At 40.3% G+C, this 23592-nt stretch overlaps 1 protein-coding gene across 1 annotated transcript in view; it reads right to left on the bottom strand.

The window, feature by feature from the left end:
* avl9 (AVL9 homolog (S. cerevisiase)) overlaps positions 1–22326 on the bottom strand; it is a 32353-nt gene extending 10027 nt beyond the window's left edge. Inside the window, exons 1-14 of the mRNA XM_083936174.1 lie at positions 22153–22326; positions 18316–18436; positions 11216–11301; positions 10051–10122; positions 8720–8809; positions 8568–8634; positions 8251–8291; positions 8115–8153; positions 7958–8027; positions 7299–7780; positions 5541–5675; positions 5240–5459; positions 3001–3118; positions 2478–2531 (exon numbers count right to left, since the gene is read on the bottom strand). Coding sequence (XP_083792300.1) covers positions 2478–2531; positions 3001–3118; positions 5240–5459; positions 5541–5675; positions 7299–7780; positions 7958–8027; positions 8115–8153; positions 8251–8291; positions 8568–8634; positions 8720–8809; positions 10051–10122; positions 11216–11301; positions 18316–18436; positions 22153–22236 — 1679 coding nt within the window. The 5' untranslated portion in view covers positions 22237–22326. The remainder of the gene's footprint in view (positions 1–2477; positions 2532–3000; positions 3119–5239; positions 5460–5540; positions 5676–7298; positions 7781–7957; positions 8028–8114; positions 8154–8250; positions 8292–8567; positions 8635–8719; positions 8810–10050; positions 10123–11215; positions 11302–18315; positions 18437–22152) is intronic.
* Positions 22327–23592: the final 1266 nt, after the last annotated feature.

Here is a 23592-nt window from a genome sequence, read left to right as displayed (position 1 = left end):
ATATAATTTACAACTGTACAAATGACATCCAGAGCAATAAAGAAAAGCAGGTGATGTAGTATAAGACGCCTAAACTCCACGTAGAGAGGAGGGCCGGGGCGGTGGACGGGTCCAAAACACAGGAGGACCGGTGTTCAAGTCCTGCAAACCACCACCTTTATCTGATCTGAACCAAGTCCTTTAGAGACTAAACTTAACCGCCACCTTTAGACTCAACTTAACCGTCACCTTTAGTGACTAAACTTAACCGTCTCCTTTAGTGACTAAACTTAACCTTCACCTTTAGAGACTAAACTTAACCCTCTCCTTTAGTGTCTAAACTTAACCGTCACCTTTAGTGTCTAAACTTAACCGTCACCTTTAGTGACTAAACTTAACCGTCTCCTTTAGTGTCTAAAATTAACCGTCTCCTTTAGTGTCTAAAATTAACCGTCTTCTTTAGTCGTGTAAACTTAACAGTCACCTTAAGACTAAACTTAACCGCCACCTTTAGACTAAACTTAACAGTCACCTTTAGACTAAACTTAACCGTTTCCTTTAGTGTCTAAACTTAACCGTCACCTTTAGTCGTCTAAATTTCCCCGTCACCTTTAGTCGTTTAAACTTAACCGTCACCTTTACTTACTAAACTTAACCTTCACCTTTAGTGACTAAACTTAACTGTTACCTTTAGTCGTCTAAACTTAACCGTCACCTTTAGTCGTCTAAACTTAACCGTCACCTTTAGTCGTCTAAACTTAACCGTCTCCTTTTGTCGTCTAAACTTTACCGTCACCATACAGTTATGTTTATGGCGACAAACTTATCTGTGTGTGTGTGTGTGTGTGTGTGTGTGTGTGTGTGTGTGTGTGTGTGTGTGTGTGTGTGTGTGTGTGTGTGTGTGTGTGTGTGTGTGTGTGTGTGTGTGTGTGTGTGCGTGTGTGTGAACATGAGAAGGGCGTTCCAGCTGTGGACGGAGTCCCCTTTCATCCACTTCCTGGAATGAAACCGGAGCTGAGACTGAAGAAGTCTCCAGCTCATTTTTTTGGAGAATGAAACGTGCTCATGATTAATGACTTCAGCTGATACGAGACCCTCCACCACCTAGTTACACACTGATGGTGCTGCTGTTTACACGTTTCCTCACTCTTTTATTTTGGAGTGATCCTAAATTGTTTCAGGGAGTATGGAGCCTAATAAGAGGGAAAAGAAACGGCTCTTAGATGAATACTTTTTGCTTACAAATCCACAGGACATGACGTTAAATAGCATTGTTAACAGATGTTTAAAGGGTTGCAAAATAGTGCTTTAACAGGAAAACTCTCTCCTTCAAAGTAAAAGCACTGTGGTCTGACAGCAAACACAGAAGAAATGTGCTTAAATTTCTGAATAAAGTTGATATCAATAACTGAAAAACACTGGATTTACCAGAGTTTGGAGTTTATAGTTTATTTTTATATCACCTTGAAGCCATGTTTAAATTTGCCTACTTTAGATTTAACTCCAGTATTTTATTTGTGAGTGATCCTTTTTTCAGAAAGTACAGAGCCCAATTAACAACTTAATTATTGCTCTTAAATCTAAAATAATATTTTGTGCGCATGACTTAACAGAACATGATGTTGGTGAAACAATATTAATATTTTAACAGATGTTTATGCAAAATAGTGTTGTAAAAGATAAAATATCTCCTTCAAAGTAAAAGCAAACATAGGGGCAAATGTGCTTAAATGACTGAATAAAGATGAAATTAATAATTACTCATTGAAAAAAATGAAAGGAGCACACTGAAATCAAGCCATGGTTATGTTTTCCCAGGTTAGATTTTTCTCCAGGCTTTTATTTTGGAGTGATACTTTAATTTTTCCGGAAGTTTTGAGCCTAATCATCAAGAGTAGGATAAAAACTTGTTCGATTCATCTTTGCTCTTAAATTAGTGCTTTGTGTGCACAAATTAGCGAAACATAACAACATTTTAACAGATGTTTAAGGGTTAAAAAAAAGAGTGTTGTAACAGGCAATCTCTCCTTCAGAGTAAAAGCACAGGTGTCTGACGGCAAACGTTCGACAAAATGTTTAGTAGTGCTGAATAGTACTGAAGTACTGAATAAAGTTTAAATTAATAACTGAAAAACACTGGATTTACCACTCATTTTAAGATTTTTAAAGAATATGTATTCCTTAAAAAAAGGAGTAGGACACTGAAAATAAAGTGAGTAGTGTTTTACTGCACAGCCTCCTCTTTACAGTGGCGTCCTGTCACCACATGAGGGCAGCGGCGTGCATGTTTTGGTGACATCAGCTGATCTGCAGGAAATAATCTGATACCATGAAGTTTGAAAGAAAAAAGAAATGGGTCACTGCTCTGCTGCTGAATCTGCACTGCGGCTGTTTTTCCTGCTTCACATGTTGTTTGTTGATGCTCTAAGTTGCACTATTTTACACTTCATGAGCATGATATGAAGTTACATGTGTTGTAGAAATGGAGGAGAACTCACTGTGAGAGTCGTAATTTCACATCAGCCACGCTGTACTGGCCCTGGAACGGGTGTCTGCAATAGAGCAGAGAAGATTTATTTATCACACACACTCATCTTCAACCGCTTGTCCCTATGGGGTCGCAGGGGGGGGGGGGGGGGGGGGCACATAGAGACAAACAGAGACAGACAAACATTCACACCTACGGGCAATTTTAGAGTCATCAATGAACCTAACACCTGCACGTCTTTGGACTGTGCGAGGAAGAACCCGGAGAAGCTGGAGAAAACCCACACAGACACATGGAGAACATGCAAACTCCACACAGAAGGGCCCCAGCCAGGATTCGAACCAGGAACCCTCTTGCTGTGAGGAGACAGTGCTAACGACCACTCCACCGTTCCACCCAAGATTTATTTCTAGTAAAACATTATTATTTTACAGTTAAGTCCCCATCAACAAGGCCACTACACTGCAAAGGTTAAAGATCATTTGAGCGTAAATCCCACGTCATTAAGAGTCCGTCCCCTCCCGTCCACCTACCCCGGGGTGATGGCGGCCATGGCGGGGTGCTTGTTGCTGTACCACACCCGGAAGTTGTGAGTGATCTTCCACGCTGCAACGAAAGGAGCGCCGTAATCAGCCAGCAGCCTCTCGTTATCTGGAACAAAAGAGACGCCTGGAGGATCAGCAGCAGAACTGGATTTACTGTTGATTATGTTTAATGATGGCTGTGTGTTTGTGTGTGTGTGTGTGTGTGTGTGTGTGTGTGTGCGTGTGTGCGCGCGCGCATGTGTGCGCGTGTGCAGTGATTACTCCTCATCATAATAAGTCATGTCTCCGAAGATGAGTCACTCGAAGAAAGCTGCGAGTTACAGTTTACATCCAAGCTGTCCAGACTTACATAACTTAAGTAGTGTAGAAGGAATTTGTTTGATTTATTTAAGGAATAGGTAATAAGCATTTTTTTTTCTTCTTCAGATCTAAACAATCGAGATGAATTCATTATTTGAAAAAATGTCTCCTCTCTGTTTCTGAGTTATGAAACGTTATTATGTCACACTGAAGTTGACCTGAAATGCCCCTACTTCATCTTTTTATCCTGTTTGATATTTGTGTGAAACGTTGTCACAATCAACGCAGAGATTGTTGAGTTATGGACGAGCAGAAAAAAAGGGCCGTGACTTTTGCCCTTAAAGTGATTTTGTTTGGTCTGGCTTTATTATTCAGGACAGCTGAAGATTGACAGCAATAGAGAGAGAGAGAGAGGGGAGATGACTTGCAGCAAAGTGCCGCAGGCCGGAGTGGAGCCCGGGCCGCAGGTCGGAGTGGGCCGCTGTGGCGAGGACCTTTAACCTCCGGATATGGGCTATCTGCTCTACTGCTGTTTGTGCTGAATTTGAAGAACATCCCTCCACAGGTTCTTGAAATATCACGTTTACAAAAGTGTGACGGACAACACCAAAACAATATGTCTCCAGTCGAGGCGCCGAGACATCAAAAACAAATCAAAGTATTCAAAACTGATTCAAAAGTAAGACACAAAACCAGGCTGTTTCTATTTGAATTAAAGTCATTTTGTATTTTTTTTTTGCCATTCTGGCGCTTTTACATATTTTAGTCCATTAACAACAAATGATCAGAACTTTTTGGATTTGATTTGCTGCTTTTGCATTGCCTATATATATATATATATATATGTATGTATATTTACACACTGTAGATCAAAATTAGAGAACAAATTATAAATACTTGATTTATTCTGAAATATTGTTATTTTTTATGGTTCATAATTTGATAGAATATCCTCTGTGTCTATACCACTGCTACACTAGCATGTTTTTTTATAAACCCAAGGCACTTCAACAAAAACCTTTATTTAGTAAAAAAAAAACAGTGATCAAAATATGAGAACAGTGTTCATTGTGTCAGAAGAGAAGATTTCAACAATGTTTTCTTCTCTAGGATTGAAAAATGAACAGGAAGTGTAGAGGCCACAGCTTTGAATGACTTCAGCACATCTGCACCCACAGGACATCACTAGTTTCTCACACTGCTCTGGTTTGATCTGGGTCCAGTCTTCTTCAGTCTCTTCCAAGGTTCACTAACTGGAGTGGGTTTCTTACACATTACTTTGTCACCAAGGATTTTCCAGAGATTCTCTATGGGGTTTAGATCTGGACTCTGGACATTTCCTTGTTTCAATATTCTGAGATTCAGTTAACTGCTTCACCTGTTTCACAGTGTGACAGGGGGCATCGCAGCTGATTGGAGACAATAACAGTGAAGGTGTTGCAGTTGCTGAAGGAGGTTCACATAAACATTTGGATTCACCAGCCATGGAGTTGTACAAGAGGCCCAACTCCTGCTGCAGAAAACATCCCCAAACCAGGACATGACATCGCTAACATCATGTTCAGTGTCGGACTGGGAACGACTGAACTCAAAGTGTCTAAAGAAGTCAGTTCAATTTGGAGGAGGACGTGTCAGAGTCCAGATCTAAACCCCATAGAGAATCTCTCGGCAACAAAGTAATGTCTGAGAAACCCACTACAGTTAGTGAACTGTGGAAGAAACAGTGTATATACTGTGTGTGTAAGCAGTAAGCCAAGTCATGTTGGATTTATTAAGAGTGTGAGAATGTATTTATAACTGGAGACTTTTTAAAGCCTGCAGATACTCTGGATTAAACTAACCTATTAAAGGGACATTAACTTAATGAGGAAGTGAGAGGGGAGAGACACAATGAACCACTGAATGAAAGGAGGGAGAGTGTCCCCACCTTGCTGTAGTGCAGAGGACAGTAAGGAGTGGAGGTAGAGGGTGAACTGGGCTCTGATCCACTCGTCTCCGCCCTCCCAGCCCGTCCCGTCCAGGAAAACGTCGTCGCGGTTCTCCGTCACGTGTTTCACCAGGTAGTCGGCGAAGCGCAGGTCCGCCGTCGTCAGGTTCAGGATCTTCCGGAGCTCGGGGTCCTGGATGTGGACTAAAGCTTCCTCCACCTGCAGCACGAAACGCACACGATTTCAAAAATCTCTAAAACAAAATGAAAAAAAAAAATCTCTCACCCATGTAGGACTCACCTCCACGATGGCGTCACTGAGGTGCCTCTGCTGACGGAAGAGGATGTTGGTCGCCCCGGCAACAAAGCCGCGCACAGTCACGTCCGAGAGGAGGTGATGCTGCTGCAGCGCCATGTAAGGCAGACACAGGTAGCCCTGGCAACATGAGGCAAAGGTTAAATCTCTAAAGCTAACATCCTGCTGGAACTTAGAACACACACAGCTGATTTTTTTATTTGATGAGTGAGTGTTTGAAGCATGAGCATCATTTTAGAGGCGGTTTATAAAATTGATGTCGATCTTTAATGAAGTGGGAGAGTATTTTGGCTCCGTGTGCACAAGAAGAACTTAACAAGTAGATAGATCTGTCTTTATTATCTGCGTCAACCTTTTACATAAGTTACTACAGGCGACCAAGGGCAACAACCGGACATTTTGACGCTGTAGCAGTTTTAATTCAGTGTTTAAAGCTCATTCATTCACGACAGCATATTAGGGCCATTGCATGAAAAAATAACAATAATTATGGACCCGGGGGAGGGAAAAAAAGAAATCTGCAGGTGTGAATCGAACCCGGGCTGCTCTAACCACTGAGCCACCAGGCGCCCCATGTACCGAGGCTTGAAGTCCTCGACGCAGCAGCCCGGGTTCGATTCTCACCTGCGGCCCTTTGCTGCATGTGGCGCCCCTCTCTCTCACTCCTGTTTCCTGTCATTCTTCAATCTGTCCTATCCAATAAAGGCATGAAAAGGCCAAAAATGATCTTTAAAAAAATAAATTGGGAAGTTTACAAGTAGGAAACTTGGATATTCTGAGATTAGAGTGGTAATTCTCGAGAAAAAAACTCTTCTCACAGATTTATGAGGTAAATGTACAAGGAAAATAAATTGTGTGTTGTGGAATTTAGAAAGAATGAAGAGCGCATACAAGGTCCAATGACGCCAGTGCATAATTAGTGAATCATAAGTAAATCCAAGGTTTTTTTTCTCTTACATTTGTGAATATTTTCATGTAAATGTACCACTTTCATGTCAGAAAATATATAATATATATAATAATAAGTTTATTTCTCTGGGTAATATTTGAGAATAGCAAATTTACTTGTTATTAACTTATTATGCAATGACGTCATTGGACCATGTATGCATTCTTCAAGTTTTTTTCTCAATATATCAGAGAATATTCGAGAAAAAAAGTCAAAATTTTCAAGATTAAAGTCGTAAATTTAAAAGAAAGAAACTCAGATATTCTCTGAGATTAAAGTGTTAAATTCACAAGAAAAAACTGACAAATGTACGAGAAAAAAACTCGGAAAAATTGGGTGTTTTGAAGTTTAGAAAGAATAAAGAACATAACAAGGTCCAATGACATCATTGCACAATAAGTTAATAAGTTAAACTAAAAAGTCGTAAATTTACGAGAAAGAAACTCTGATATTCTCTGAGAATAAAGTGTCAAATTTACAAGAAAAAAACTGACAAATGTACAAGTAAAATTATTAATTATTGAATTGACTTATTAACTTATTATGCAATGAAGTCATTGGACCTTGTATGCATTATTCCTCTTTTTAAACTGCAAAACACACAATTTTTCCGAGTTTGTACATTTTAATCTGGAATCTGGAGGAGGGTAATCCTCCTCTGGGTCCCTAAATATTTCAAACTTGCCAACATGCACACACACTTTTCCGTCTATGTAGCTATAATAAGTTTGAACAAAATCTAAAATGTATACGAAAAAGCAGATCTGACACGTTGTAGTGTTTTGCAGTGTTACCTTAGTGAAGATGGGGAGTGGCAGGCCGTACTGATCCTCCTCCAGACCAGACACCAGACCCTGAACGACCCCTCCCTGACCGCTGGCAGACTGTGGCTGCACGGTGATGGGCGTCCCCGGCTTAGAGTCGAAGGTGTCCAGGAGCGCCGTTTCTTTCCCCTCTGCAGCCTCTTTGGGACTTTCCTCCAATACGCTGGGGTCCAGGGTCTCCCAATCGCTCTCCGAGGACTCTGGAGAGGTGCGTGACGGGGCTTTGAGGAGGTGGTTGTCCCCCTCTGTGCTGTTCCCGGAGGACAGGGACTCTGTGGCGCCGTGGGCCTGGTCGGTCTCCTCTAGCTCCAAGGTGGTGTTGGCGATGTCAGTGACAGACACGGAGACGAACTCCTCGGCTCCTGAGACGCTCTCCACCAGAGTCAGGTCCTCCGACACGCTGCTCTTTGGCTTGTAGTGGGACGAGTCCACCAGGCCGTGCTCGATCATACCTGCACAGATCAGATTTATTTAATTTCAGTCGCTTTTATGACTAATAATCAAGTATGCCTTTTGTTATTTTTGTAAGGCTGGTTTGTGCCAATGCATAGTGTTTAATGTCATTTTCCCTCTGTTTTTTCCTCTGTACTGATGCATATAAAACATAATGTACAAGGGGAGTTGCTGACCCGGAAAAAGTGATAAAACTGTCATCAGTGCTCCTACGAGTCTGTTGACAGGAGACACGTAGAACAGGACCTGCAGAAATAAACAACAATAATCAAAAACAGAAACTTTCTTCTCTAAAGTTCTACATTGTTAGGAGATATTAGTTTCTCATCGTACCTTCTTCTCCAGCAGAATAAGCTTGAAGAGGATGAGAACCTGTGAATGTAAAATTAAAAGATTTACCGATATTTCAAACAAAACCTTAATGATTACACTACAGGCATAAACATAATAGTTCGTCTGTAATCGTTACCTTGTGTCGAAAGTTCAGTATTAAATCTCTTGGTGATAACCCTGAGGAAAGAAAACAAATGAGGGATGAACACTCAGCCAACAACAGCCAGAGGCCTGTTCCATGAAGTGAGGTTTACCAGATAAAACAGACGTATTTCAGTTAGCCTGACTCATTTTCAGTTCATTTATTCTTTATTTGGATCCCCATTAGCTTCCACAAGGCGGAAGATTTGTGATTTTTGGATCCACAATTATTTGCATTTGTGTCACAAGTATGCAACTTGTCCTGCCAGCCGTGGCATGCAGCTGTACTGTATTTCCAAAATGTTAACCCACCAAGATAAACCTGTGACCCCTCCAGAGCAGAGCCCCTCAGAGAGCCGTTCATGTGGTCGTACAGTTCCTGCAGGGCGGGAGGAGGAAACAGGAGGATAAGTGGAGGCGCTAACAGGAAGTTAAACATGAACTTTAACTCTGACACTTGTCACCTTTAAAATCGAGATCTGTGAAAAGTCTTTCTCCTCGAAGTAGGCGTGTGTGATGAGCTGGAGTTTAGCTTGAAGCAAACCGTAGAGAGGCTGGAGAATAAAAACAGAAAGGCAGCAGCAGATCATGTGTGTGTGTATGTTTATGTCATGAGTCACTTTCCAGTAACACCCATAAAATCCTTTGCAAGACAAATTCTTCCCGCTGAACACTCAACCGTGACTCCTGTTTTTCCCCACATCGTGTGCTTATTAATGCTCTTTTTAGCAGGAAGTGGTCGGACATGATGAGATCTGTAGTTTTCAGTTTTGTCTTTAATTATATTTTCTTAAGGTCTACTTCACACGACACACACTTTATCCCTGATATTCCACTTGCCAGTTGAGAGGAAACCTGCCTGCAACATAATGGTTGCTACAGCGCCACCTATTGGTCGAAGGGCACTAAAGTCCACTCATCATCATTCATGTCTACCAAATGTGGTTCCAATAGCACAAAGTGTTAGGGAGATACATGACATGTTTTGTTGTGATATAGGCCAATTGGGCAGACTTTGATGGTCAGCTGTAGCGAAACTGTATGGACCATCAAAAATCTGAAAAAGTCACTTTTTCAAGCCTGGTCCAGAGATGTTTTGCACCAAAGTTGGTGATGATTTCTCAAAATTTGTAGGAGGAGTGGAGAAAAAGCAGATTTGGACACAGTTAAAGTGGCTGAAAACAATGTAAATGCAAATAGGCTTTTATAGATAGAGCCATCCCACTCCGACCCACAGAATTCAGTTGTTTTAGCGCCACCTATTGGCCAAATGTCACCAAATTTGACACGTCCACTCAGATATCATATCTACACATGTCCACTAAATGTGGTTCCAATAGCAAAAAGTATGTTGGAGAAATATGACATGTTTTTTTGTGATATAAGCCCCACCCACAACAATTTGAGCAAACTTTGAGGACCAGCTGTAGGAAAACTGTGTGCAACATCAAAAATCTGAAAAAGTCAGTTTTTCTGGCTTGATTCAGAGATGTTTTGTATCAGATTTGGTGATGATTGCTCAAAATTTGTAGGAAGGGTAGAGAAAAAACTGATTTGGATACAACTCCAAGTGTGCATTGAATGAGACCGTTTAGATACGTAGATGGATACATCAGTCCCTCAGAATCCAGTTGTTATAGCACCACCATAGGACTAAATTAGCAAAAAGCACTTCTGTGGGTCCCCAGCAATACACCCCTCACATTTGAAGTAGATGGGATGAACGGTTCTCAAGTTATGTCAATGAAAGACAGACGAACAGTAAGATAACGGCATCATCGTCTGACTGTCTCACCACACGACTGAGGACGCAGACGCTCTTCTGAACCGTCTCCCTGGTGACGTCAGCCTGTCGGACCTTCAGGGCCTGAAGAGGCATATAAAAAACATAAATATAAATATATTAGACCACAGAGCAAACATTATGAGTCCACTGGGTGAGCAATGGCTCTGCAGCCGACCTCATGAACACTGATGTCATGAAAGACAAAAATAGAAACAGGAGATGCTGTCATTTTATGTCCTTCGAAATCAAATCAAGAAGAAGAAGAAGAAGAAGCTTTGTGTGCATGTGGTAAATACACCACATGGCCAAAGTATGTGGACACTCAGATGTTATAACATTTTGATCTAAAATCAAGGGAATAATCTGCTTCAATGAAAGTTCAGTATTAATGAGAATTCTACGGCAACCAAGAACTGCCGACCTTACAATAATTGTTCTGTTTTAATTTATTTTATTTTGTTTCCTTGTATTACTCTAGCTACATCTGGTTTTCAGAATAAGGTATACATAGAAAATAGAAAACATATGTATATAAGATTACTGTACCTATTCATTCATAAAAATATATTAAACTATAGAGCTGTGACATGACACTGAATAACCTACTGTATTTATTTATTTATGTCCTTTACTAGCTGTGTTTTCCAAACTAGTTATTTAAATACTTGATTTTTTATTGCTTTTGCTGTTTATTTATTTTAACTTACTCTACTTAGTGTATTTTGATGCCAATACTTATGAAGGAGAATAAATAGAAATAAATAAATAGGAATTTCTCCTTTGGTATTAGAAAAAATAAAACAAACAATAAACCATTATAATAATAACAATACTAATAATAATAATAAATAAAAATATTGTTAAATATTTATTAGAGCACTCTTCATACAAGAGATTTACCTCAAAGTGCTTTAAAATAAAAATAGAACAAGGACAAATTAAATACAATAAAAGAACAGAACATGATAAAACAGAGACAATTAAATAATGAAATTAGCAAACAAATAATAGTAATGACATTAATTAAAAGCCACATGAAATAAAAAGGTTGATCTGAGTGACTGACTGTCTGAATAAACAAATAAATAAATAAATAAAATCCGGAGTACTCCTCCTGCCACTGGCGTCTACATACATTTGACCACATATAATATACATATATATATTTAGTGACCTTTGCTTCTATTTGGCGATAACAGGAAACTCCGTAGACACACTTCATGTCTTCACAGAGGGGCGGCAGGTGAAAATACACCGTGTCTGCAAAACAACAACAATACTCACATTAATACACAGTTATAGTATCATGCATGTTTGCGTACAGAGCATCCAGCAGGTGGAAGTTTGGCTTTCCTGAGTGTAACGTCTGCACCTGCACGCTACGAGAGAGAGAGAGAGAGAGAGAGAGAGAGAGAGAGAGAGAGAGAGAGAGAGAGAGAGAGAGAGAGAGGGTGGTTATGTAAGAGCGACGGTACAAAGGAGAGAATTAAACTCACAAAAGACATTTAAGTGATTGTTACAACATGGCAAGACTTCAAAAACAGCCATCGTTTAGCTGCCAAACTGGATAAACTTGCATAAATATACAAGCTGGTGTTCATTCCAACCCTCTGAAACATCTCTGACGTCCTCAGGTCCCAAAAAAAACAGTCGTTCTGCACATTCAGCTTATTACATGCAACCACAGGTGGATTTAAAGCGCATTCACTTGCAAATTAGAAGGAATTCTACTTTTTCTTTTCATGGAACTTTCTATTCTTACACCACAAAATGTATGTATGTGAAAAGAGCTAAAAATCAGATGTTTTGTTATTCGAATTACTAAAAAGAAATAAATAATATAGCAAAGTGCTGTAGTCAAGAACACAAATAGAAAAATGAATATGGAAAAGATAACAAATTATGTACAATTTAACAGTTTGAAACTACAACAACAAAAATCTAAATGTAACTAATTAATTAAAAAGGCCCAACAGTTTATACAAGTACAGCAGAAACAATGAATCAATCATTTCCAGATTCTCAAGTGTGAATATTTGCTGCTTTCCCTTTTTTTTAATAATGTAAATTTATTATAATAATGTTGAGGTTTGGACACTTTTTGGACATTTCTCACAACTATTTTTTATACAAACAATAATAATCTTTTAGTTAATAGTTAAAAATGAGTAAACCAGTAAAACCAGGCTTCTACATGAATGCACAAGTAATAATAATGATTTTTATACATTTGACATTTTTAATGCAGCACTTTTAATGTAACAGAATATTTTTTAGTGTTGTGTCGTGGCGACGGGTCCGGGCTTCCCCTAGACAGAGGCCACGGCTGCTGGACAGCAGAGATGCATCCTTCATCTCTCTGCTCTACAGATGCATGAGCTGATGAAAGGAAATGTACTTCTGTATGATAATAATTATAATATTATGACGTTGGGAGATAAATCTGAGGGGCGTATCCGAGATATCCACAGCGTCCATCTTTATAAACAGTCTGTGATACAGACCCTGAAATTGATTTGTATTATTTATTTTACTTATTTTTATTTAAAAATGAATGAATTAATAAAGTATTTGTTATTCATGCATCTCTATGCTTTCTCATTTTGTAGTATTATTTTCTGATTTTTTACATGTTTGAAACGATATATTGATCAAATCAATCAATATGTATCATTTTTGTTTAGGTTTCTTCTGTAAGGTATTTGTTTTAATATTCTCATTGTGGGACAAAAGTGCACTTAAAACCTGCTTATAATTCATATAGAGTATTGTAATTAGGAAAGGGTATGCAGGAAGATATGACTGGTGGAGACAATACAAAAGGATGAATATAAAACAGCCAGACTGACAATAACTGTGTTTTTATCCACATCAATAGAAATGGTCTTATTCCAAAGGACGTGTGTGTCTGTGGTGCTGTCTCTCCCCGTCCTGTCAGTGGGACTGCTGACTGTGTTTATGAGCCGCAGTGCAGAGAGGGGGCCGCTCACTGTGGGGTTTAATCAGCTAACAGCCTGGAGCACCACACACACAGAGGAGGGAGGGAGGGAGAGAGAGAGGGAGAGAGAGCGAGAGACAGAGAGAGAGAGAGAGGGAGAGGGAGAGTTGTTGGAAATAATAAGTAATAGTAAGGATGACTACCACAGAGCCATCGGTCATCCAGCAGTCCAATCCCAGTTAGACCATTTTATCACCACCTCCTATCCCCACAGCACTGACGGCCTGAACCAGGCTCTGCGGGATATTAACTCCATATTTGACAGCACAGCATCGCTATCCAATCTAAAACAATCTGAGTATCAAAGTTCAAACTCAGCTAACGAAAAGTGGTTTGACTCTGACTCTCTGTCTGAGAAAAACACTCCGAAAATTATCCAATGAGAAACACAGACAACCTGACAATCATGAGCTCCGCCTCCAGTACTGGGAAACATTGAAATCCTATAGAAAAACACTGAGAGCTAAAAAGGAGCAGCATGAACAGTGTCAACTTGAAGAAATTGAGGAGTTCATTGACTCAAACAGTTTTTGAAAAAAATGGCATTCATTCAACAAATCAAACAAGGAAGAATTGGCTATTCAAAACGGGGACATATGGAAGAAACATTTTGAAAAACTATGCAGTGCAATCCCACTGGATTCAGACCAAAATAATCTGCTCAACAAACTAGAAAACTTGGAATCAATCATTAAAGACAACCAAAATCCTTTAGATGATGAGATGAATGGGGGGAACTGCTGGCTAAGATCCAGAACCTGCAGCCCAGGAAAGCAAGTGGCCCTGATGGCATCTTAAATGAAATGCTCCAGTTTAGCAGCCAGAAAATCAAGACTGCCATGTTGAAATGATTCAATCTCGTAGTGGTTAGCACTGTCGCCTCACAGTGAGAAGGTTCCAGGTTCGCAACCCGGCTCGGGCCTTTCTGTGTGGAGTTTGCAGTGTCCCCTGTGTCTGCGTGGGTTTTCTCCGGTTTCCTCCCACAATCCAAAGACATGCACGTGTTAGGCTAAATGATGACTCTAAAATTGCCCGTAGGTGTGAATGGTTGTCTGTCTCTGATTGTCTTTATGTGTCCTGTGATAGACTGGCGTCCTGTCCAGGGTGGACCCCGCCTCACGCCCGATGTCAGCCTGGATTGGCTCCAGCCCCCCGCGACCCCCACATGGACAAGCGGTTGAAGATGAATAAATTAATATTTAACATTTTCCTGACACCTGGACACCAAGGGCTTATCACTCCAATCTTCAAAAGTGGAGCCAAATATGATCCAAACAGTTACAGAGGCATATGTGTCAGTAGCAACCTGGGGCGAGTTATTCTGCAGCATCTTAAACAGTCGACTGCAAAACTTCCTCAGGGAGCACAAAGTCCTGAACAAGAGTCCGATTGGTTTTACACCACAACACAGAACCACTGAGCATATCTACACCCTCCACAGCCTCATCCAGGAACACGTCCACCACAACAACAACACCATCTTCTCTTGTTTTGTAGATTTCAAGAAAGCATTTGAATCAATTTGGCATCATGGTCTGTTTCTGAAATTACTAGAAAAAGGTATTGGAGGAAAAATCTACGACATTATCAAGACAATGTATCTAAATAATAATTGTGCTGTCAAAATTGGAACCAGGGAAACAGACTTCTTCCCACAACGTAGAGGAGTGAAGCATGGCTGCAGTCTGAGCCCCACCCTGTTTAACATTTACATCGACGAACCGGCCAAATCCCTGGAAGAGTCAGAGATCCCTGGTCTCACCCTCTCCGACACAGAAGTCAAATGTTTAATGTTTGCAGATGACCTAATACTGCTCGCTCCATCAGAGGAGGCTCTACAAAAGCAGCTAGCTCACCTGCAAAAGTTCTGGCAGACCTGGGCCCTGACCATTAACCTGGAGAAGACAAAAGTCATGGTCTTCCAGAACCATCCCCACAGGTTCCACCTGGACTCTACGGACATAGAATACACACACAGCTACACATATCTAGGACTAAATATCACATCGACAGGAAATTTCAATCTGGCCATTAAAGATCTCAGAGACAAAGGCAGAAGAGTTTTCTGGACTATAAAAAAGTCTTCAAACAAAGACATCCCTGTCAAAATCTGGATCAAAATATTTCAATCCATAATTGAACCAATCATATTGTATGGTAGTGAAGTGTGGGGCCCGCTGATGAACCAAGACTTCCAAAAATGGGACAAACACCCAATCGAAAGCTTGCACATTGAGATCTGCAAAAGCATCCTCAAAGTTCACAGGAACACCCCCAACAATGGATGCAGAGCTGAACTGGGCCAATTCCCCCTTTTAATTCGGATCCAAAAAAGAGCAATAAAGTTGTACCAACACCTCAGAGCCAGTGAGCCCAGCTCCTACCACTACAAAGCCCTACAATGCCAAGTGGAGCGCAAAGGAGGGAGTCCCCGCAGCCAGCTGGTCCACAGGCTTAACTCCAACAGCACCGGGAACCAAGACCGCCCTCACACCATCCACCCTACCAAATTATAGCAAAAGAAAAAGACAACTACATCAACTATGGGACATCTACAACCAAAACCCAAAGCAAACTTCAATGCTATTTGGCCCTAAACAGACAATACTCCATGGCAGATTATCTGAGCTCTGTAACTGAGCCCAGACTGAGGAAAACGTTGACCATGTACAGACTCAGCGACCACAGTCTGGCCTTAGAGAGAGACCACATTCTGGCCTTAGAGAGGGACCACAGTCCGGCCTTAGAGAGACCACAGTCTGGCCTTAGAGAGAGACCACAGTCTGGCCTTAGAGAGAGACCACAGTCTGGCCTTAGAGAGACCACAGTCTGGCCTTAGAGAGACCACAGTCTGGCCTTAGAGAGACCACAGTCTGGCCTTAGAGAGGGACCACAGTCTGGCCTTAGAGAGACCACAGTCTGGCCTTAGAGAGAGACCACAGTCTGGCCTTAGAGAGAGACCACAGTCCGGCCTTAGAGAGAGACCACAGTCTGGCCTTAGAGAGAGACCACAGTCTGGCCTTAGAGAGACCACAGTCTGGCCTTAGAGAGACCACAGTCTGGCCTTAGAGAGCGGCAGACACAGACACACCTGGCTATCCAGAGAGTAACGGCTGTGTCGGATCTGTCCACACAGACAGGTGGAGACAGAGCAACACTTCCTGTTGCACTGTGACACAGATCTCAGAACCCAGATATACACTCAAATTACAGGTTCAACCCCAGACTTCCCCAAACTATCAGACCAAGAAAAACTACAACATTTACTGGGAGAAAAAAGTGGCACTGCTGTAGATTTAGCGAGATATGTGAACGCCTGCCACAGGAGAAGAGACGAGCTGCACGAACACACCTGACATGATTTCCTCCACATGAACCAGCTGATCCTGACTGGGTTCTTACCTGCACACTGATATGCTGCTTATTATTGTTGTTATTGTTATTGTTATCATCATCAGTATTATTGTTTACTTTTTTTTCTGTAATCCTGTACGCTTTGGCAATATTGTGAACCACAGTCATGCCAATAAAGCTTGTTAAAATTGAATTGAGCGAGAGAGAGACAGACGGAGAGAGAGAGAGAGAGAGAGAGAGAGACAATATAAAAACACCAGCTCAGTGCTGAAGTGTGAACAGTACAGTTGTAGTTGAACTTTGGCTCAGTTCCTCCTGTTTGCGTCTGTCTGAACAGCTGTGAACCACAGGACTGTCACATGACACACACACACACACACACACACACACACACACACACACACACACACACACACACACACACACACACACACACACACACACACACACACACACACACACACACACACACACACACACACACACACACACACACACACACACACACACACACACACACACACACACACACACACACACACACACACACACACACACACACACCTCTTTTGACCACCTTTGGAATTGAGATCTGAATTTTCAGAACAGACCAAACTGTGCTACTTCCCTCATGAGTCATCTTTGTCCCAAAGCTGCTATCAAAACTTTAAAGATTCATAGTTTTTTTCCTGCAGAAATCTCTTAAACAACTTCCGCCTGGTTCAAAACTACCAAACATCCAATAATTTGCAGGATTTGACCCTTTAAATGCCAGTTTGATTGTCACTGTTGTTATTTATGAGGAAAAAAGAGACAAAAATCAGTTATTTTCCATAAAACAAATGTGTAAAAAATATAAGCATCATGTAATCAAACTGGCATTTAAAGGGTTAAAGTCATTAATTATTCAATATTTGATCATTTTGATCAGGACTGAAGTTGATCTAAAGACTAAACCCCAAAAAACAGAAAACAATATTAATGTGTAAAGTTTTCAGAGCAGTTTTGGGACACTGTTGCTTTTCTAAAGTCTTCCCTTTATTCAAACCTTGAAACCACCAAACTTTCCATGATTCCAGCACCCGTATGAACCCTGCATCTCCTTTAATCAGCACCTGTCCCAGCGTCAGTCTGTTCACAATGTATGACACTGCCTGTTTCCATGACAACAGCTGTCTCGCTTTAAAAAAAAAAAAAAATCAAAGTTTCTTCCAGAACCATAACCAGCGTGGCCGTGTCCTTTGTGTCTTTTTGTGGTCGTTTTGCACCTTTTATTTGATATATTTTGTGTCTTTTTGCACCTTTTATTTGTTATTTTGTGTCTTTATGTGGTTCTTTTGCACCTTTTATTTGTTATTTTGTGTCTTTATGTGGTTCTTTTGCACCTTTTATTTGTTATTTTGTGTCTTTATGTGGTCCTTTTGCACCTTTTATTTGTTATTTTGTGTCTTTTTGTGGTCCTTTTGCACCTTTTATTTGATATTTTGTGTCTTTTTGTGGTTCTTTTGCACCTTTTATTTGATATTTTGTGTCTTTTTGTGGTTCTTTTGCTTCTTTTATTTGTTATTTTGTGTCTTTTTGTGGTTCTTTTGCTTCTTTTATTTGTTATTTTGTGTCTTTTTGTGGTTCTTTTGCACCTTTTATCTGTTATTTTGTGTCTTTTTGTGGTTCTTTTGCTTCTTTTATTTGTTATTTTGTGTCTTTTTGTGGTTGTTTTGCACCTTTTATCTGTTGTATCTCCTTTAATCAGCACCTGTCCCGTCGTGAATCTGTTTACAATGTATGACACTGCCTGTATCCATGACAACGGCTGTCTTGCTTTATGTCAGTAGCTAACGTTAGCTAGAAAAAACCCAAAAATCAGCGTTCTGGGGAAGCTTTCTTCCTCTTCCCAAACCATAAGCAGCGTGGCCGTGTCCTACCTTCCTGGTAGTTGTGCGCCCCGTCCGGCAGCGCCAGGAAAGGGAGGTACTTCCACTCGTCTGGCAGCAGGCTGCTGTCGTGACCTTCTTCTGGCAGCAACGGCGGGTACGAGAATTCCACCTGAGGGGCCAGGACACAAAGTGGAGAAAGTCAGAGATTTAAAGATACGTCTTTAAAAAAGCCTCGTGGCTCAGCAGGAGAATGCAGCATCCCACAGCAGAGCCACCAAACAAACATCAAACATCTCTTTGGGGTTGCTTTAGGTTTCTTTGTCGTCATTATGCGTCTTTTATTTGTTATTTTCAGAATCAGAAATACTTTAATAATCCCAGGGGGAAATTATTTTCGTTGCAAACACCAGCTATACAAACAACATATTTAACAACAACAATATGTACAGGCAACATACTATATATTTGCAAAAACAGAAATATAATACAGTATATAACTATATATTTATACATGTAAAATATCAGATTAACAATAGTACCTATGTCCTACCAAGGCAACTCAATGTGCTTTACATAAAGACAAAAACAAAACAACAACAACAGCATAAATACAAAAAACACAGTTAAAAGCAGAAGCAAAGAAGAATAAAAAAAAGTAAAAGAAAAGAAAACAGATAATGTTTAAAGTTATTAAAAAAAGCTCAGCTATAAGCACATGAAACATTTCAAATTGCTCACAGTTGGGGCTGATTTCAGATCAGCTGGTAGTTTGTTCCAGTTGTGTGCAGCATCACAGCTAAGTGCTGCGCCATCATGTCTAGTTTGAACCCTGCTCCACTATCTGACCTGAGTCAGTAGATCTCAGAGCTCTACTGGGTTTATGATCTACTAACATGTCATTCATGTATTCTGGACCAGAACCATGCACATAAATCTTTTCTACAGCTGACTGGGAGCCAGTGTAAGGTCTTAAGAACTGGGGTGATCTGATCTCTTTGTTCTGGTTCAAACTCCAGCTCCAGTGTTCTGAATGAGCTGCAGCTTTTTGATCCTTTTTTAGGAGAGTCCTGTCAGAAGACCGTTACAGTAGTCGAGTCTATTGGAGATGAAAGCATGAGTCAGCTTCCCCGGATCAGTTTGGGACATAAAACCCTTAATTCTGGACAGGTTCTTAAGTTGATAAAAGGCTGATTTGGTGACTGATTTGATGTGGCTGTTGAAGGTCAGATCTGAGTCTATCAGCACTCCAAGGTTTGGGACTTGGTCTTTCTAAAGACAGTGACTCAAGGTGTTTACTTAGAGCAACCCTCTTCTCTTTATTGCCCAAAACGATGATCTGAGTTTTTTCCTGATTTAACGGAAGGAAATTTTGGTTCATCCAATATTTGACTTGCTCTAAACCAGGGCTACCCAACTCTGCTCCTGGAGGGCCACTGCCTTGCATGTTTTAGGTTTCTCCCTGCTCCAACACACCTGACTCTAATGGTTATCAAACCTGTGACAAGCTTCAGCTGCTTGATAAGGAGCACATCATTAGACTCAGGTGTGTTGGAGCAGAGAGAAACCTAAAACATGCAGGACAGTGGCTCTCCAGGAGCAGGGTTGGGCAGCCCTGCTCTAAACAGTGACATGAGGACTCTATTGGACTGCAGTCATCTGGAGACAGTGTGAGATATATCGGTGTGTTATCTGCATAACTATGATGGTTGACACCAGAAGTCTGCAGAATAAGACCCAAAGGCAGCACATACAGTGGTTTATGATTAAGTACCTGTTAGAGAGAGGGGGGGAAGACAGACTCTCCAACGGATTTGTTTGACAGTTTAATGAACACAGGCATGTGGTGTATCCGGGTGCAAGGAGCCTTCTGCCATTATTTTGCACCTTTTGTTTGTTATTTTGTGTCTGTTAGTGTTTTTTTTGCACTTTTTTTTTTTTATATTTTGTCTTTTTGTAGCTATTATGCTTCTTTTATTCGATATTTTGTGTCTTTTTGTGGTCGTTTTGAAATTTTAATGGTTAAACAGCTTAAATAACCTTTAAGTGCAGGTTGTACAGATTTTAGGGATATGAAGCGTTTGAAAATACTCGAAAAAATTACATCACAATAAGCAAAAAATCCAATGTAGGCCCTGACGGATCATTTCTATTGCACGGTTCAAAGTGGTTTTTTTTAATGTAGTGCAGCGATTTCACAGTTTGGTATTAGTACTTTAACTCGAGTTAAGGTTCCACCTCTGCCCGTGTCTATAAGCCTGCTGCCAGAGAGACAGATGGACGGCCGGTGAATAAAAGGCGGAGACATACGGATTAAAGAGCCAAGAACCCAATCTGATACCCAGCAGGAGGCCACTGACCCTGCTATCAGATGACCTGCTCCAGCACCAGAGGCCACAGCACCTGAGACAAAAGAGTGTGTGCACAGTCTACTTTGTTTAACATTTAATAAAAAAAGATCTGCTTTCTCTTTGGCCTCATGCAGCAGCTGCTTCCGCGCCCACTGAGTCCAGGTTAACGGGCTGCAGAGAGGCTCGACAGATGGAGAGCAGCGACGTCACGGAGGGATAGAGGCAACGCGTTTTGTTTTTATACAGACAACAGAAGAGGCGGCAATTAGGAGATGCTTAAGGGCACATAGGCTGAATGCATCACATGCGCTGGGGGGGGCATGCAAGCTTGGTCTGTGGGGGGGCTTCTGCAGAAAGAAGAGGTCACATCAGCTGTGACTGTTGTTTGGATGGAGGCAGGACAGTCTCAGGTAGATATTTCTATAACATCCGTGAGACGAGGCAGCAGGTATTCTCTCAGAAATGCTGAATATGTCGTTTTCTGCCTCCAGGGGACTCTCAATGAAAACAAAAGGAAGAGATTTAAGTGACGTGGCAAAGCAGCGTGGGAAACATCACAAGTTATTTTGGGTCTCTTTGTGGTTATTTTGCACCTTATAAAAAACCTTTTTGCTGTTGCTTTATGTTTCTTTGACGTCGTTCTGTGTCTTTTTGTGGTTGTTTTGTACCTTTTGCTTGTTGTTCTGTGTCTTTTTGTGGTTGTTTTGTACCTTTTGCTTGTTGTTCTGTGTCTTTCTGTGGTTGTTTTGTACCTTTTGCTTGTTGTTCTGTGTCTTTTTGTGGTTGTTTTGTACCTTTTGCTTGTTGTTCTGTGTCTTTTTGTGGTTGTTTTGTACCTTTTGCTTGTTGTTCTGTGTCTTTCTGTGGTTGTTTTATGTTTCTTTGTGGTCACTTTGCATGTCTTTGTCATCAAGTGTTGAGAACAACTTCTTAAGCTAACTAAAGTCTTTAAAAAGCCTCTTGGATCAGATAGAAAATGCATGATGAACTAATAGAATATGATGCACTGCTGCAGACTAAACTACCCAATAGGATATAAACGAGTTAAACAACCATCAACATCTCCTGCAGGAAAATGCACCATACACATTCATGCAGCAGGAACATTTACCCACAATCATCGAGGAACATTTCATTTACTTTAGGTACATTTTGCTTATTTGTAACAGAATATTTAGAACTTTTACTTAAGTACATGGTGTGAACACTTCACTCAACTGTCATCTATTTGAAAGAGAGCTTAATAAGAGAAGGCTGATTTAAGTTGCAGTATAAACAGTTGAACACACTGAAGTGGAAAGATGCCCCATGTTGGCAGCTGAGCACACGTTACATAACCCTGAGAGCCCAGAGCAAACAGCTGATGCTACAGCAGAAAGTCTCTCCACTGTGCGTGACCATCCCCATCCCCATCACCACCCTGCAGGGGTTTGTTCCTGCATGCATCTATGAGAACGGGCTACAGAAAAGCAGTGGAAATGTGCCTTTATTGTGAGGAAGTTAGCAGTTAGCATTGGAGAGAGCCGGGTTCACGTACCTGACAGCCCTTTTTGTGGTGAAAACCAACCACCACGATGTGAAGCACCGGTCCCTTTGGATCATCTCTGCCGTGAAGCTCCATTCAATCCCGGGGTGTTTGTATCCGTCCTGGGGCGCTTTAGACTCCGGGCCCGGATGTAAACACAGCTGATTGTTACCCTCCTTTGGATCGGCGGCAGACGGACAGGAGGACAGGAACACAACCTAAAGGAGAGGGTTCTCTCTTCCGCTTCGTCCCCGTGTGTCAGAGAGGAGCGAGGGGCGCGAGAGGGTTCCCTGCAGCGCACTTCCGCCTTCATCAACTAGTATGGAGGACTAAACATGACTTTACGTCTCATTAAATAAATAAATGCACGAATAAATAAATAAATGCTGAAATAAATGAATGAATGTATAAATAAATAAATAAAACAATAAATAAATACTGAAATAAATAAATGCTGAAATAAATGAATACATAAAACAATAAATAAAGGCAGGAATAAATAAATAAATAATGAAATAAATGAATGAATGTATAAGTAAATAAATTAATAAATAAATAAATAAAACAATACATTAATACAGGAATAAATTCATAATGTAGAAATGATTAAATACATAAATAAATGAATACATAAATGCTGAAATGAATGAATAAATGTAGAGATAAATTAATAAAACCATAAATAAATGTATATATAAATACAGGCATAAATAAAATACATAGATGGACGCTGAAATAAATGAATAAATAAATGCATTACGAAATGTATAAATAAATGAGTACATAAATGGATGCAAGAATAAATCCTACCTCATTAACATATGGACACAAGAATAAATAAAGATGTATAACTAAATGTAAAGCATTATTTATTTATTTATGTATTTATTAATGCATTGTTAAAGTTTAATTATGATAAAGTATCATATTTTATTAATTCTAATTTGTAAATGAACAGTTTTTATTCAATTTGTAAATAAATACAAATGATATAGTAGAGTAGAATAAATGAATACATAAATAAATAAATAAAGTTGCATTAAAGGAAAAAGTGTAAGTAATTTAAATTTGCATCTAACGACAGAACCTGAGTAAATACCACATTCCACATCTGAGCTACACAAGTAGGATTTAGGTAGAAAGTATAATGAATCGTTTAATATAGGAATAGATAAATATTCAGCATCATAGCCATGATTTAAAACTTTTCAACATGTTCACCTTATCAACAGGACAATGTGTATACAACAAATACGAACAAACAAAACGGATAAAGTCAGGGGATTTAAAATAAACCGTTTTATAATAAATATATCATATAGCCTATAAAATAAGTACTTCGACCGCTGGCAACCCACAGAGGCTGTGTGGGTGGGGAGGTTTTTCTTGACCGACTCTATACTCTTTGTTTGAGTCAAAGAATTACGTCATGGAAGCATAACCAGCGCCATC

The sequence above is a fragment of the Echiichthys vipera genome (assembly GCF_963691815.1).
Source record: "Echiichthys vipera genome assembly, chromosome: 21".
Taxonomy (NCBI): domain Eukaryota; kingdom Metazoa; phylum Chordata; class Actinopteri; order Perciformes; family Trachinidae; genus Echiichthys; species Echiichthys vipera.
The sequence above is the reverse complement of the archived record's forward strand: the minus strand, read 5'-3'. Positions and strand labels throughout refer to the sequence as shown.